Source organism: Boleophthalmus pectinirostris, unplaced genomic scaffold (genome assembly GCF_026225935.1).
Source record: "Boleophthalmus pectinirostris isolate CB_2022bp ecotype Guang Dong unplaced genomic scaffold, ASM2622593v1 HiC_scaffold_19, whole genome shotgun sequence".
In the NCBI taxonomy this organism is placed as follows: Eukaryota; Metazoa; Chordata; class Actinopteri; order Gobiiformes; family Gobiidae; genus Boleophthalmus; species Boleophthalmus pectinirostris.
Window position 1 is genome coordinate 22,839,411 of NW_026571140.1, and position 16,421 is coordinate 22,855,831.

General features: G+C 42.0%; 2 protein-coding genes and 1 long non-coding RNA gene across 5 annotated transcripts in view; 2 read left to right on the forward strand and 1 right to left on the reverse strand.

Moving 5' to 3' along the window:
- Window positions 1-4,331, reverse strand: part of fam120b (family with sequence similarity 120B) — a 9,683-nt gene extending 5,352 nt beyond the window's left edge. Inside the window, exons 1-11 of one of the 3 annotated variants that reach the window (XM_055154289.1) lie at window positions 4,221-4,331; window positions 3,891-3,998; window positions 3,486-3,676; window positions 3,282-3,415; window positions 3,088-3,210; window positions 2,814-3,005; window positions 2,460-2,718; window positions 2,190-2,373; window positions 1,876-1,977; window positions 1,623-1,795; window positions 370-462 (exon numbers count right to left, since the gene is read on the reverse strand). In XM_055154289.1, coding sequence (XP_055010264.1) covers window positions 370-462; window positions 1,623-1,795; window positions 1,876-1,977; window positions 2,190-2,373; window positions 2,460-2,718; window positions 2,814-3,005; window positions 3,088-3,210; window positions 3,282-3,415; window positions 3,486-3,676; window positions 3,891-3,996 — 1,557 coding nt within the window. In that variant the 5' untranslated portion in view covers window positions 3,997-3,998; window positions 4,221-4,331. Of the gene's footprint in view, window positions 1-369; window positions 463-1,622; window positions 1,796-1,875; window positions 1,978-2,189; window positions 2,374-2,459; window positions 2,719-2,813; window positions 3,006-3,087; window positions 3,211-3,281; window positions 3,416-3,485; window positions 3,677-3,777; window positions 3,999-4,220 lie in introns of all 3 variants that reach the window. The other 2 variants (XM_055154290.1, XM_055154291.1) reach the window with 2 other exon arrangements.
- Window positions 1-5,941, forward strand: part of LOC129409148 (uncharacterized) — a 26,896-nt gene extending 20,955 nt beyond the window's left edge. Inside the window, exon 3 of the long non-coding RNA XR_008632269.1 lies at window positions 5,319-5,941. This is a non-coding gene — a long non-coding RNA (uncharacterized LOC129409148). The remainder of the gene's footprint in view (window positions 1-5,318) is intronic.
- A 3,159-nt stretch (window positions 5,942-9,100) lies between these two features.
- On the forward strand, window positions 9,101-15,624 carry dld (deltaD). Its single transcript, XM_020941607.2, has 12 exons — window positions 9,101-9,505; window positions 9,668-9,967; window positions 10,532-10,592; window positions 10,960-11,217; window positions 12,112-12,172; window positions 12,255-12,385; window positions 12,474-12,643; window positions 12,726-12,942; window positions 13,032-13,205; window positions 13,294-14,020; window positions 14,125-14,350; window positions 14,475-15,624. The coding sequence occupies exons 1-12, from the start codon at window positions 9,452-9,454 to the stop codon at window positions 14,478-14,480; spliced, it is 2,385 nt and encodes a 794-aa protein (XP_020797266.2). The 5' UTR covers window positions 9,101-9,451; the 3' UTR covers window positions 14,481-15,624.
- Window positions 15,625-16,421: the final 797 nt, after the last annotated feature.

A 16,421-nucleotide genomic window follows, 5' to 3' on the forward strand; every position in this document is an offset into this window, starting at 1 on the left:
TGTTGCAATCAGGTTACAAATACAATTCTTGTGCTTTAGTAAAAATGGAATTCATTCTAGATGGTATAAGTTTAGGAGAGGTAAGGTAGGAAATGTGTTGTAAAAATGTTTCCGCACAAGCTTTTCTGTGCAGCAATTAGCTTTTATTTATTAGCAATTAGTTTATTTAAATGAATGCCCAGTACTAATTATTGTGAAGAAAAAAAGTACAAAAATGTAAATTACTGGACATAACTATAGTAATAAAGCAGTAGAGGTAAATGTTGCTACAACAAAGGAGCAAAGAGTCCATTTCCCAAAAGAGCCCAGAGGAGAATGAATGTACTTAACATTATCTAAGACAATTGTTGTAATAAAACAATGGCTAACCTTAATCTGCTGGATGTCTTGAGGAGATTTGTGTGCCAAACATACAGCCTGGCTCAGGTATGCATGCACGTCCTCTTGAGACAGTGTCTGTACCTGATTGCAGTTGAGAACAGTATATAGTTAGCCATGTCAACAATGCATCTATGTGTATTCTATGTGGGACAGTCTGTTTTGTCTGCTTTCTGGACAACAAGAGAAAGAGACAATACAGAAAGCAAAAACAAGACTGCCCAGTTGTATGTTCAAAACAAACAAGCCCCATGTGATTTAAATAGATGAGTGGTTGAGGGCACTGAATGCTGCAGTGATCAGACAATAACAGCTACTGTCTTCAGCCTAAGTTGATCCGACTGAGTCCAGTCTCATTTGAATAACTGTCTCCAAGAGTCAATCACTGCATTTGAAAGTCAGTCTGCCACTCTCCCGCTGATTGCTTTTTGGACTAAAACAGCAAAATCAGCATATTAGCGAGCATCAGAGCAAAGCTGTTATTCCCTTTGTTTTTTTCTACCTTTTTAAAAATTCAAACAGGACAACTTAATGCCAACACAAGAAAAATAGGGCCATTATTGTGAAAAGTGTTACCAATGAGACATTACAGTGATTGTAATGATTGTTTCTCATTTTTTTTGCATGCAATACAATCAGAAATAACATTTGTTTAATACCATACCACTCTAATTGTGTAAAAACAGCCACATGCAATAATTAACCTAAATTTGCAAGCCAAACAAAAACCTCACAAAAATGTGCGCTTGAATGTATAATGAAGGAGGACCACTTGCAGAAGTAAAGGCTTAAATATGCAAGGCTTTGTCCATCAGAGTACTTTGTTTACATTGGAGATCACAAAGAACAGTGTCTGTGGTTAAACTAGAAGCTCAGCAGGAGATAATGGCCTTCATAATGCCTTTACAAACAACAGATAATGTTTGACTCCACATTAGATGTTGACAAAATAAGAGATATTGTTGTGAGGGTGTTGCACAAATTTGCTATCAAAATTTTCACTGTAGCCTTCAATGTCACCAAACACATCAACCCTTATTCTTTCATGTTGACATAAAGAAAAACATTCCTATTTTCCATAATAAATCAAAGTTATTCATTCAAATCAGAACCAACAACAAGAAACTGTATCAGAAGCAATTAAAAACCTACTTACTACAGCTACCTTTTTGTGGTTTTGTACATAAAATGACATCTTGGAAAGATTGTTAGTCAAGTGAATTAAGTAAGGCTATTTATGTTACCTGCAGAGTTATGTAGGTCACTAAACACAATGTGATGAAAAGGTGCTCCTCTATAATTCCATACAGCTCTGCAAAGTCTTGGCAGTCAAGAATTGCCAGAAAGCATGCCCGGCGCAGTGATGAAATTTCCTCCTCTTCGCCGAACCATAATGTGTCTAACCCAGGATGATCACCTGCACAGATCAAATGTGGAAATTTAGACTGGAGATAAAAAAAATACTTTATCCTCTCTGTTCATTTCATTGCTTCTTACATTGCATGTTAAGTGGGGTAGGGGGGACCATTTCAGGCTCTTTCAGGGGATTTCCAGGGTAAACAAACCATTCCTTAATCGGTGGTGGGTTTATATCAACATCTATGAACACATAAATCATACACCATGTTTGAAAGAGGCTAAAAATACAAACTCAATATAACATAACACTAAAAATACAAACAAAACAAAACAAAAATCAATACAAAAAAATCATGTGGTCTAATACTAATTCTGTAAGAACAAGACCATTCTAAAATAGTTACAACCCTATGCAGAATTATGAACAATGTGAACATTTGGTTTGATATTACCGCTGAATGTGTGCAGTAGTAGAACACCATACATTCTCTGTCTACAAGGTTTATAGACAAGAGCTTGTGGCAAGAGTTCTGTGTCCTCTTCGTCCTCCAGACTGTTGCTACATTCAACCATTCCCTCAGACACAACAGAGTAAACCATGAATCCCTCTGCTGCTACATGTTTCTCTCGACATGCCTAGTAGAAACCACACAAAAACACATATTTAGAAAATGTGACAAAAGCACTCACATAAATAAAAAATGTCCATGCGCAAATTGTACCTGTAATATGGTTGGACTGACGTATTTCTGGTAAACAGCTACAGGGTGGTCTGTAGTTTCACTAGACAGATGTTTCGTTTGATCAGACAGTAAGTATGACTGGACACCTTTCTCCAGTAGTTCTTTGTCTACAGGTGATAGTTTTAAAGACGGTGTAACAAGTACATCAGGACTTTCTGAACAGGAGCGCACAAACTGAGACACAGCAAGTATAATATCTTGCTGCTGGGAACCAGGATAGGATGTAGAATTCAATTTGCTGTAGGAAGACAATATATAAATGATTAATAATCAGCGTGAAAATTATCAAATAAAATAATAATATGTAAGAAAAACAAATCTATAAAATTTTACCTGTATTTTGCCAAGGCATCTTTCCGTATAGGTTGCATTTGTTCTTCAGACACAACATCATTACCGAGGAGACAAGCTAATAGCGGTAAGTGAAAAACTGCCAATCCAAGGGTGTGGCAGAGTCTCTGACGGTCATAAAGGACTGTAGTTAAAGAGTTTATCCTTAACTTTGCAGAAGACAGATAAGGCGCACTGAAAGCAAAGCAATTTTAATGATTAATAATTAATATAAAAATCCAGATATAAATGAAAAATAACATTATCATCAACAAACCTGTCAAATATAATGTAATCTGTGTCCTGTCCCAATATGCCCATGCAGTTGTGCTCACGTGCATAGCTGGCAATCTCATAGTCAGCTTCTCTTACTGAGCAAAACACTTCCTGCCCCAATGATCTGATCAATAGAAAAAGAGGTCAATAGATCTTCAAACTTACTAAAAGGACTTAATGAATTACATCACGCACTTAAGAGCAAATCTGGTAAATGTTGCCAGACCAGAAGGCAAAACACACATCTCTCCACGAGGTTGCTCTCCATAGGCTTTAATATGGGCAAATATTTTACAAATATCACCATTTACTCGATGACGCCTCTTTATCTGTGAAGAATAAAACACCAAAATGTCAAAGAAATAACAAATGCTCAGAGTCTATACATAAATTATTTACCCATGTTGGTCTCTTTTGCTCCTCCACAACTCCATCAAAGAAAAAGACTAATCGGATGCCTGCAGAGGTAAAGGCTTCCACCCAGCTTTTCAGGATGTCCATATATTCTTTCCACTGCCCCCCAGACACCCAGTCTTTACCGGAGTACCAGGGACGCAGACAGGCCATCCCGTCTACGACCAATGTGGGAACTGGATGTGGTACAGTTCACCATAAAAGGTTAAGCACATACTACAGTTAAATATAACAACAAAATAATGTAATTTATCTGTCTTCATCATTGAAAACATACATAGCAATGTTCATCCAATACATGTTATGAATCTGGATCACAAGACAAAACACAAGCCCAATAAACTACCCCATTTTTTACTATACATCGGGTCGGGTTGTGTGCAGATGTACCTCCCTGTGGAACAGTGTGTTGTTTTGCCATCTCCCTCAAGTGTACAGTCACACACGCTTCAGGACAGCAGCGCTCCATAAAGCTCTGGAGGCCCTTTACACCCATTTCTGTAAAAAATAAATTAATAGCGGCCAGTATAAACCACAGCGAAACGTTTATGTTAGGTCTTGTTTATACTGTGGTAGTCCCATTGTCTCTCTGCTAAATGCTAGCTTAGCATCTAAACGCTCTTTTGTCACGCTTATTTATGTCCATACTTGCTTGCAGCTTTTAGACTGAATGATGAGCCTTGTTTATTTTGATGCAACATTGTTTAGACAGCAACTTACTTGAATTCCTTCTGCAAAAAACCCCACATAAACTAGTGTTGTGTTTACTCGGCCGAAATGCAAATTACTTCCTGTGGTTTGCGCGTGGCGTCATCGCGTAGCAAAACAAAGCACACGTGCTTGACGCATGGAGCACACAGAGCAGAGGACCCTGCATCTTTTTGCAGTACGTAAAACAAGCGCAGCCTTCAACTTGACAACCAAATTTTCAAATAAAATTGTCTAAATTGTATCCAGGCATTGCCTATCAGCTGCAACATAATTTAATGTGTTATTTCAACATATCTTAAGTATTATTAATGCTCTGGTAACCTGCTGTTTTATTTGAAAACTAAACAACAAAATTGGCATGAATAAGAATAGCCCATTGAGGTTTTGTAGCATCAGCGGTTCCAAACTCTTCAGGCTAGGATCAGAGGAGCTAATTGCTCTTCATGCTCTCCAAAAGAATGGGGTCTCTTTTCTGAAGTCACAAGCTATTAGGTCTACCTTCAAAACAAAGCACCCCCAGCCCTTCCACGCCATTGTTTAAGCAGAGCTGAAATAAAGAAAGAGACATATGCTGGCTGTCAGTCCAGCTGTCAGCATCAGTTGTTCCCTAGCCAGATGCTCTATGGACAGGGGAAACAATCCCCTTCCAAACTTCACGAATAGAGGAGATGCGCTGTATCTGTCACTTGTCTTTGGTAATCTTTCAGTTAGAACTTGGCCTTTTAAATTTGAATCATTATGTGCTAGACCAAACCTAGATCACACATAACAAATTAAGTACAAGTTGCACAAATGACAATATTTTTATTAAAATACGCAAAATTTCTTTAACTGTGCATATTTAGATAAGTAGTGATTATGACTGCAGTGGTCCTGCTATAGATACAGACTACTTTCAGTTGCTCTCACTGGTCCTTGAACAGCTGTAGATGTAATTTTAGTTTAGTTAAGAGCATAAGAATTATCAGAACAAAAACACAAAATATTAACACATGGAGGATTTGTCTTCTGTCACCAAAATGCTTACAACATAATTATAAAATTTCCATGTCAATGTTTTTTATTTTAAGAGCAAAAAAAAAAGTGTTTGTTTTTTTTAATCTGCAGGTGTAAGAAAGAGTAAAGTTTGACTCAGGAGAAACTGTGGCAGATGTTCCAGGAGCACACGATGGCCCTACCCCCAACACCTCCCATTTGTACTGGATCTGCAGTTAACCCCCGGAAAGAATTGACCACACAAGCACGCACATACACATACAAAGCACACCGCTGCCCACATCTCCACGGGCTCAACAGTTGTCCAACTGAATGAACACTCACACAGTGCAGACCAAATCCCCTTGGTCTGTCTGATAGCAGCACACAGGGGTCAGGCCTGGTGTCAGCGTCCAGAGTGCAGTGTCTCTGGGCAGCTGGCCAGGATAATCCTTCTGCTGGAGGCCACTGCTTCTCAAACTAAAGGCCATGGACCCCCAGGGGGCACAGGGCAGCTATGTGAGGGAACAGCACAATCTCACGTTTGTTGAAAAATATATTCTTTGGAAGATTAGATTTTGTAAATTTGGTCTGTTTACATGTTATGTTGCATGCATTGCCAGCCTTGCATTATTGATTTCTGTTGGAGACAACCAGGTGCCAACAAAGGTGTGAAGCTTCATTACCAAAACCCATGTCTGCCTCACACACTACTATTACAGGTGCCAAATCCTGACAGGGAGCAGGTTGCCTTCCCTAGGCCATCGACACTCTAATGAGGAGTTTATGTCTGTTTTACTACAAGACTGTAACTAACATTGGTATCAGATATTTGTTTTCTGTTTAATGTTCCAAGAAATGTTGAAGTTTAGTATTATGTCAATAAATAAAATGGAAAAATGTTCAAATTGAATGTCACAGATTCCTGCCTCTATCCTTGTCTTTGTGCACATTGATTCCTAACTGACCAGAAGGCTGGCCACTCTTTAAGGCAGTGTGTGGCTGATGTGATGCTGACGATGTGGAGGTTCCCACGACGGCCATCCATCCATTTCTGGGCACACACACGCACATACAAATACACACAATGGCCATATGGCCATCTCTTAACGTCGCATGCCTCTACTGTGCGCATATACCCTGGGGACCAACCAGCACTCACATACCCCTACAACACCAAGGAATTTGGGGGAGCTGTTGATGAATAAGAGTTTCAAATTCGCTGTACTAAAGAAGGTTCGCGAGATCGATCCGCGCAAGTATAGGTAGGGGAATTTCTTGTTGGGAGTTGGATGCTGTTGTCGTGTTTGGTGAGCAGATGGCCAAGGCCTGAAAAGGGGTGTGTCTTGTCCTCGCGACCCTTCACAAATCACAAGGCCTTCCCCCGAGGGGCTCGTGAGTCGCCGTTCAATAAGAATCAATAGGAATTACTTCACGAGAGAAAGGGATGAATGGGCGGCGGGGCGCAAGACCTCTTCCTTTGTTGTGGCCTGCGCGTCACGGAGCTCATAAGCGCGCGCACGCTCAGGGCAGCACACGCGCGCGCGCACAGACACTGGCAGAGGTAGAGCACTTCAGTTAAACAATCGACCTCCAGTTAAACAATTTTAACCTCACACACGCACACGCGCACCGAAGTGCCACTGGGGAGGGGTTTCTGGGTTGAGCCAATTCCTTGAGGTGCAATTGGTGCATCTTCTGGCATCAATTATGTTTGGGATAAAACGTGGTCGTGATGTTACTGAAGAGGAGGAACCACTTTCCATCGCACCATGCTTTTCAGTCACGCTTTGCTGGCGTAATCGAGAAATGTGTGCCATGTCATGGTGATGAATGACTGATAGTATGTGCTTAATACTGGAGCGCGTGAAAGAGCACCAGGGCCGCTGAAAGTCGAGATGAGTGTAAATAAATGGTTTCAAGAGCGAGATTTTACGCCACGCCACCTATAAGCATTGTAGTCTCTTGATAACAGAGCTACAATCAACAGGGTCAAATGAAACTGAAAGCTTGGACCAGCGTCATATAGCTAAACATACATAGCGGTATGTGGGAAGGCCTTGGCAGGCAGGGATAATAGTGTTAAAGTCTAAGGTTAAAGGCCCTTCAATCAGCTTTAAGGGGTGTAAAGAGCACATCATAGACACGCAACCACATTAGACACAGTCCTATTTATCTCACCGCTGACCCACAGGGAATTGAATTCAGCAGGTCGTTAAACTTTTGATAGGGCACCAACTTCCACCTACAAAGTGGCCCGTTGATATACGAATATTTGGATCAACAAATTAAAGAGCCTGGATTGGGAAACAATTGCTATATTGTATCCAGATATCAAATATCCAGAGAACAGATATCCAGTACAAACGTAACGTCTCATTTTGCTTGTCTGTTGATAAGATACAAGGAAGGTAGTACAGCGCTAGGCTGTAAAGCCATTAATGATGTCAGTAATCGTAAATGTCCCACGGGGAAAATCAAAATACGCCCTAACAAGCTTCATTTCAAGGACGGGTCTGAAGTCAGAGGATATCAAGTGTTAAAAATAGGGGCTCAAGGTTTGTGGCGCAGGACAGGCATCGTATCAGGACACAACTACCAATCCAGACATGGTAAGGTTTTTATGATTATTTTACTCTCAAGTATTCGAGATGGTTACATCATCAAAATGAAGAGCTTTGTTATAAAGATGGATTTGCTTGCTCATAGTTACACAGAGCATAGGCTCACATATGTCAACAAGTGTGCATTCCTTCTGCACATTTCTCTGAAGCCACACATAGGAAGATTAATAAAGGGGCCTGTGGACAAATCAGTTACTATAGCCACGCATCTCATAAAGCTTTGAAAAGGCTACACAGGACATAGAGCTATCTTATCATGAAGATAAAGATTACCCTAATACAAGTGACCACATCCCTCAGAGTCTCTGGTGCTGTATTCTTGTGGGAGAGCAGGTGCTGCCGGACCAATTACCATACAGCTGAAAGCACAAAGAAAAAAAAACTACTGCCTGCATGCCCCCCTCCCCTCCTTCTTCACACAAAGTCCCTTAATGACAGCCACGCGAGCGACACACACCGAGTCTTTTTTACTGCCCATACCAAAGGCAAATACGGGAAATACGCAAGCATGCAAGGAAACCGTTTATAGATGCCCAGTTAGGTCGCCACTGTGCGCATTCCTGGGCGTCGTTCCATTTCTCATGTCAGGCAAGACAATCACTTACAGTCACATTTAGGTCTGTATTTTGCACCAAATTAACTACATTGCTGTTTACAGAAAGTTTTTTGGTCTTCGTGAAAAGGCACTATATGTTGCATGAAGTGATGACTGTTGCGTTGAAACATTTGCTATTATGACTGGTTCGCAGGCAGTCTGTAGTTTTAATGTATAAATAAAGATAAGGCAATAAGAACAGATCGACTCATTTGGAGCGGGGGTGTGAATATCCACGGCAGGGGAACACCATAGGAATGCGGTGAAGCAGATGGTGGTTGTATCGCAGTTGGGACGGCTGGTCAGCAGTCTACGGGCACCAATTTACCCTCGTAAATAAGAGACCACTGTAATATGATGCTTGGTGGAATAGTGTATTTCAGTAACAAATCTAATGTTACCTAAATATTAAGTCTGCTGTTAGTAGCGCCCGAAAGAGGTATCAGGGAAACAAGTGTTGCACATTTAACAGCTCACGAGCCATTTGGTCTGTCCCTTTGAGAGAAGTGCAGAGAGGGGGCAGAAAAGTTGAGCGCACCCCCTCCTCCTCATTGTCATGCCCCGGGGCGGACTTGTGGTGGTGTGGGAGGGAAGAAGAGGAGCAGAGGGGCTCATTTGCATCTTATTACCCTCTGCCTGCTGTCCTGGTATAAAACCTTGAACGGACTGTCGGCCCTTCAGACACACACTAAACCAAGAGACCAAGAGACATACGCAGAGAAACGAAGACTTGTTGTATGTGTTTGTCATTGCCAACCAAGTGGAAAATAAACGTAAACATCACAACACAACAACGGCTGCCAATTTGGATTTACTTATTTCTACCAGGAATTCTTTTTGAGGATCCTTCATTTTTGAGGATTACATTTTACTACCAGAAGCCTGCCGCATGGGAAAGTAGAGGGGAAGAAGTTTATATTTGGTCACCATTCCATCTTCTGACTGGCTCACGACGGAAATCAAAGTTTTTCTCCATGCGCGTTTGACTCGGGCTAAACGGACTGACCTGTGGAGCGCTCCCCGCTTGTTCAAGAGCTGTCAACACAATGGGACGCCCGTATCTGTTCCTAGTTGTCACGCTCTCCCTTCTCACCTGCCAGGTAAGCCCAAGAATACCATCAATGTACCTTCAGTGGATTGCACACAAACAATTATAACTTTTACGCACGTGATTGCGCACCACAAAGCAAAGTTATTTTCCTCATACAATTACATCTGTTCTGACATAATTTACCTGAATCGTATATTGATTGTTCTTACAGGTTCTGTGCTCAGGGGTTTTTGAGCTGAAACTGCAGGAGTTTCTTAACAAGAAGGGGATACAGGGAAACGCCAACTGCTGTCATGGTGGCGCTCAAACTCAAAACCATCAACAGTGTGAATGCAAGACTTTCTTTAGGATTTGTCTAAAGCATTACCAGGCCAACGTTTCTCCTGAACCCCCGTGCACATACGGCGGTGCTGTCACTCCAGTGCTGGGCTCCAACTCCTTCCAGGTTCCGGAGACCAACGCGGACACATTCACGAACCCAATTCGCTTCAATTTCGGATTCACATGGCCGGTAAGTTCTCTGGATGTATATGTTTAAATGTACAGTGTTTACTTAGTTTTAATGCAATGGCACTAAGTATACAAGAAAGGATATTAAGGACGCACTGTTGTGACTTTCTTTAGGGAAAGGGTTTTTTCGCAAAGTGAAAGATGCAACAGATGCGTAAAACCCAACACTTATGAAGGTCTTTGTCAGCAGCGTGTGAGAGGGGCTATTGTAGTAGGCATAAGTCTGTGCTTTTGGTAGCATAAAATGGGGAGGGCAGGGGGCATTGAGGGAGTAAGATGGGTGGGGGTGCTTTCAGAAAATGCATCTTCTTCGACCAGGCGTGGTGGGAAATTTAACATCCTCAGAGTTGGCACATCATTGGCAGCACAGCGTGAAATTCCGCCTTGTTTGGTTTTACGGCAGTGTCAGAGTGTGATACTAGCAGGGGTGTGAAAAGGGAGCAGGTAGTAGCTCTTATAAGGCCCCTAATCAACATGGGAATTAGGCTGTGAACTTTATTGGGAGGCCTCTAATGGTTCAGTACTACAGGCAGAGCAGCTGTTGACTCTCTCTGTCTCTCCTCAGGGGACGTTTTCACTGATCATCGAGGCTTTGCACACGGACTCTCTGGACGACCTAACAACAGGTGGGTGACTGTCCAACACTGAAAGCAGCGCTGTTACCTTATGACCACTAAAAGTGGGGCTGGAAAAAGCATCTTTTGACATTGTGCAATGTGTTTCTGTCATAACATTGAATTCAAAGTCACATATACTAACAATTATCTGCAACACACATGGACATAACAAAGATTTTATTGGCTGGTTAAGACTGACCCCAGTCACATATATTTTGTTATCTTTTTATGGGACTAATAATAAAACACAGGCGGCCACCTTCGCAGCACACTTTATATCAGAAACAAAAATTATATCAAAGTGTATATTTCCAGTATTGTATTAATCAGCCTCTTAGTTTGATGCATAATAATTAACACCTGCTCTGTTTTGCAGAGAACCCAGAGCGTCTGATCAGCAGGATTACCACTCAGCGTCACCTGACTGTGGGAGAGGAATGGTCCAAAGACATGCAGACATCAGGCAGGACAGAGTTGCGCTACTCTTACCGTTTCCTGTGTGATGAGCATTATTATGGAGAGGGCTGTTCAGTCTTCTGCCGACCCAGAGACGATGCCTTCGGACACTTCACCTGTGGAGAACGGGGAGAAATTATTTGCAACTCTGGTTGGAAAGGCCAATACTGTACTGAACGTAAGAGGATTTTTACTATTGATCTAAATATCACCATTATGAGAAAACAACATGGGGAGGGCCATAGATTTGAATGGCCATGGATATTTGAAAAAGATGTGTCAATGATTGGTGATCCATCAATGACATAGTCGTTATCATAGTAGTTACTACTGCTGATTTTAGAGTCAAGGGAAGTTTTTAATTTTTCCAGACTTTTTAAGTGAGGCTTCAAGGTAATTTTCCTAACAGTGATTGGCTTGTCTTTGTTTGGAGACTTTTTCACCACCTAATGTGGAGCCTGTGTGCAACAGGCGTTAGTTATCCCATAGCACCAGAGGCCTCCTGGCTCCTCAGTAATTCACACGCCGCGTGCCTTCCATTAGACCACTGGGGCCTCCTAGCCCCAAACCTCCTCCCCGATTGGCCAAGTGGGGGTCCTGTATTGTTGGCACTCAGGCTGTTGATTGGCCGAGAGAGATGGTGTATTGTTGTGGAGGGGGCAGCTGCTCGGTGAGAGGAGACAATGGAGCAGCTGTCTGGTGGTTAGCTCCACACAGGCCAGCTGGCCTTGGGGGAAGAGGAGGGAGGAGTGTGAGCGGACCGGGGGCGAGGTGAAGAACACAGGACAGATAGGTGGATGGTATAGATGGAAGAGGATAGGACCAGAGGGAGGGGGCACATGAGAGGGCCAAGGGTGAGAAACAGGACGTCTGACCCACAGTTGAGCGGAGAAAGGCGGCTTTGTGTGACATGCTTTTGTGTGAGGGGAGAACCGTGTTAGAAGAAAAGTTTGTTGGCTGGTCTCCCTTGTGATTATGAAGGCTGTAGTAATGGCCATAACACAAGACTTGGGAAACATTAGTGAAAAAGTAAAAGCTTCATTATTAAAGTTGCTGTTTTTTTCATCCACAGCAATCTGCCTCCCTGGGTGTGATGAAGAACATGGTTTCTGTGATAAACCAGGAGAGTGCAAGTAAGTATAGAAATTACTTTAAACTTGAATCTACCCAGCCAATCATAAAAGAGTTATTAACAGTACTCATGTTTGTTCCCAGGTGCCGTGTGGGCTTCAGTGGTCGCTACTGTGATGATTGTATCAGATATCCCGGCTGTCTGCATGGGACCTGCCAGCAGCCATGGCAGTGTAACTGTCAGGAAGGATGGGGTGGACTCTTTTGTAACCAAGGTAAGCTCTACATTTCACATAACATAATATAAACCTGTTCACATACAATATTGTACTGGTTCTTCTACAATGTTATTGCTGTTATCAGATCTGAATTACTGCACTCATCACAAACCGTGCCTGAATGGAGCGACCTGCACCAACACAGGGCAGGGCAGCTACACCTGCTCTTGTCTGCCTGGCTTCACCGGCGCCAGCTGTGAGACTGAGGTCAATGAATGCTCTGGAAACCCTTGTCGCAATGGAGGCAGCTGCACTGTGAGTATCAGCAACAAAAGAGAGCTATTTAAAAACAGAAACATGAAGTAGACCTCTAAATGCATTATTATATGCTCTACAGGACAATGAAAATGGCTACAAGTGCACATGCCCACCTGGTTTCTACGGCAACAACTGCGAGCTGAGTGCGAACACTTGTGCTGATGGCCCTTGTTTTAATGGTGGGCGCTGCACCGACAACCCAGAGGGAGGCTACTTCTGTCAGTGTCCAATGGGATATGCAGGATTCAACTGTGAGAAGAAGATTGACCACTGCTCCTCCAACCCCTGCTTAAATGGCAAGTTGTTTTTCCTGAATCTTATTGCTACTTCATTTTCTATTTTACAGTATCTTTTGCTAACTCATATTTTTCCTTTACCTTTGTAGGAGCAGAATGTGTAGACCTTGTGAACTCCTATCTCTGTCAGTGTCTGGAGGGATTCTTTGGATCAAACTGTGAAAATACAAACGCTGCCAGTGGACTCTGCCAGTCCTTCCCATGTCAAAATGGTGGCACATGTCAGGAGGGAGAGACTGGCTATACTTGCACCTGCCCACCAGGTATGATGCAAAAACAATGAATAATATAGATTTTAACATTTTAACGATTTTAAGTTTGTAATACTAATGGGTTATCATATATCTACAGGTTACACTGATCAAAACTGCAGCTCCCCCATCTCTCGCTGCCATCACAACCCCTGCCATAATGGTGCCACCTGCCACGAGCGCGGAGGTCGCTATGTGTGTGCCTGTTTACCTGGATATGGGGGCCACAATTGTCAGTTCCTGCTGCCTGAGGTTCCCAGAGGCCAGCCCGTGGTGGAAGGTCCAGACCGCAGATACTCGGAGAGCCTCAACGAGGAAAGTGAGGAAGAGGATGCCGGGTTTCCTTGGACAGCTGTTTGTGCTGGAGTTTTCCTGGTGCTTGTTATGTTGATTGGCTGCTCTGTACTTGTGGTATTTGTACGGATAAAACTACAGGATCACCATAGTCACCATGGTGACAGTGTGCACAGTGACAGCCATGAAACTATGAACAATCTCACCACAACTAACAACTGTCTCCGTGGTGACAAGGAACTAGGCGGCATGATGGCCACCTCAGTTAAAAACACAAACAAAAAAGCGGATTATCACTCAGAGCTGGGAGGGTCTCTGGGTGGGCTGAGTGGCATCAGCAGCCTGAATGGACTCAGTGGATCCGAAAAGAATGGTTTTAAGACTCGGTACTCAGGTGTGGAGTACAATCTGGTCCATGAGCTGCGCGCAGATGAGCTGTCCCTGTGCAAAGAGGAGGAAAGTTATGAACCAGAAGTCAAATGCGAAATGCTGGATGAGTCCGATTCAGAGGAGGCATACAAGAAAAGATGCAGGTATACTTCTAGATTTCATTATTGATGAGAATATACTTTAAAGTGTATCAAGTTGTTGTTGTGTAAAATTTATTTAGTAAATGTGTATATTTTCTGCCTTATAGTAATGCATCTGAGGAGAAGAAGATGGGTGATGAATTGCCAAGCTGCAGTGATTCAAAACACACTTCCTCATGTGACCTGAATGGTCATGCTTCACTCAGTGATTCAAGAAACCAATCAACAAGTGATATGAAAAGCTGCAGTGACGCTGACTACCAGTGTGATAGCAGATACCAGTCTGTCTATGTTCTTTCAGAGCAGAAAGATGAATGTATAATAGCAACAGAGGTGAGTTTTTTTTTGTTTGTTTGTTTTTTTAAAGATTTCATATTAAGTAGATTATGTTCTCTTGTTTTGGTTGTTCCTGTCATTTACAACTTAAGATTCATTGTGTTGTCCCTGTTTTCTTCAGGTATGATGCCCGTTGACATGGGACAGTCTTCTCTGGATGGAGGTCCAGACCAGCCATGAGCAGTAGAGCTCAGTTTGTCTCCAGGAGGTTTTACTCCTGCTGTTTGCTGCTGTTCCCTGGGATTTACCGGAGGACTTTGAGCCAAGGTGCTACTAAGCCTGTGCACAGTCAAAGCTGACACAGCCACAGGACTTCGTACTACACTAGTATTGCAGATCGTATCATTTCAATGGATGCACATCTTGGACATTATGGACAAATCCTGCTGAACTCATGGACTGAGTCTACAGCATATGGATCAGATGCCAGTTAATGAAGTTTGAGTACCACAGTGTACTGAATGAAGTGTAGTACCTTTGGAGTACTGACAGCTTTTGAATAAGTGTTGTCCTGTTAAGTTGGAGTTGGTACAAAATGTTTGAAAACTGTCATAGATATTGTAATCTGCACAGTGTGGCAGAGTTGAAGCTGGAACACAATTATAATTATAATCATTTTCTGACTTTTTAAATTCAGCTGTCTCTCTGTAGCACTGTCAGAAACTGTGTGAGCTGAGCTGGTTCTCAGCAGAAATATGGATTTAAGACTCCAGTAGTGACTGCAGACTGATCCAACATGGATCCTGTTGGGCCATACTGGCCTCAGACCCCTGAAGGTTGTGATACACAGGGCAATGTTTTGGACAGGTAATAAAAGAAATCTCACCTGAACAAAATATGTAAGAAATGGTTGTATTGCCACTTTTATCGTCAAGCTACATCAGTCTTACCTGCCAAAACCTCATTGCACTATAGAGTGTGAGTGGTGCAAGTGTGTGGGTGAATGTGTGTCTGTATTGCCTGACCCATCCAAGTTGTGTCTTCCACTGTAAGATACATTACCAGCCCACTATTGGATAGATTATTTGTTACCCTTTTATTTTATTTTTATCTAATGAAAGATGTATTCTTTAATTTAATTATTGTAATTATTTTGGTTCATGTGTTGATGCTTTTGTTTTAATTTAAGTTGATTTGTTTTATCGGCAGATATTGTATGTATGTAAGTATGGATGTATGTATGTGTTAGGCACTTGAGACCACTGTGACTGTGTTGTATTTAAAAGATAAATGTCTTATGTACAGAGCCTGTCATTTTTATTACTGGAAAACACCGCAATATTTTTCCAAAATAAAAGACAAATTAAATATACTTTTTGTGTGGAAATAATTGCTTCACATAGCTACAGGCACATTAATAAAAATTTTATGTACAGTATTTGTTTTTATATTTTACTAGATTACACACGTTTAGATTGTCAGTAAAATCAGAGCAGCTTTATTGTCACAGTGTGTTTGACTCCTGTGTGTTTGCCTGACACAGCAGAAGACTGTCTCCTCATGGAACCACTAAATGAGACAAAGACACACCCCATAATCATAGAGCACTTAGCTGGGCTCCTCTGAGGTCAGCCCCATCTCTTTGTATAAGCGAGATGGAGCGATAATCAGTCAATATTTGTGGTGCAAACTGTGTATACTTCTACTGTATACATTCGTTTCTGGTCAAAATGTGTGTTTTTCCATTGACTTGTCTATGTCATATCACGCAGCCTTAATTCGTCTTCTCTCACACAGCAGATCTTGTTTTAAGTACTGAGGTATTTATAGGCACAGAGTAAAACCACCAGTCTGGATATAGTCCCAGTTGCCCCTCGTGTGTGTATTTGAATGTACGTGTGTGTCATTTGAAGACCACTAGCAGTGTAGAAGTAGTCATCAAAGAAACTCATCTGGCTCACAGTCTCAAATAAAAAACACACAAGATGATAAAATTAGATCTCTTATTATCTCCACTATAGCAAAGAAAATGAACTGCAAAATATACAAAGTATGCACGTTAAAATGTAACATTTTAGGGTTACATTATTGTGAGAAAAAGTTATTACTCATGAATAAACACCATGAC

Bases quoted from the DNA above. Each gene is read 5' to 3' on its own strand.
- dld (XM_020941607.2), top strand. From the start codon at position 9,452: ATGGGACGCCCGTATCTGTTCCTAGTTGTCACGCTCTCCCTTCTCACC. The intron at 9,968-10,531 runs GTAAGTTCTCTG...GTCTCTCCTCAG, and splicing joins ATTTCGGATTCACATGGCCG to GGGACGTTTTCACTGATCAT. The intron at 14,021-14,124 runs GTATACTTCTAG...TCTGCCTTATAG, and splicing joins GCATACAAGAAAAGATGCAG to TAATGCATCTGAGGAGAAGA.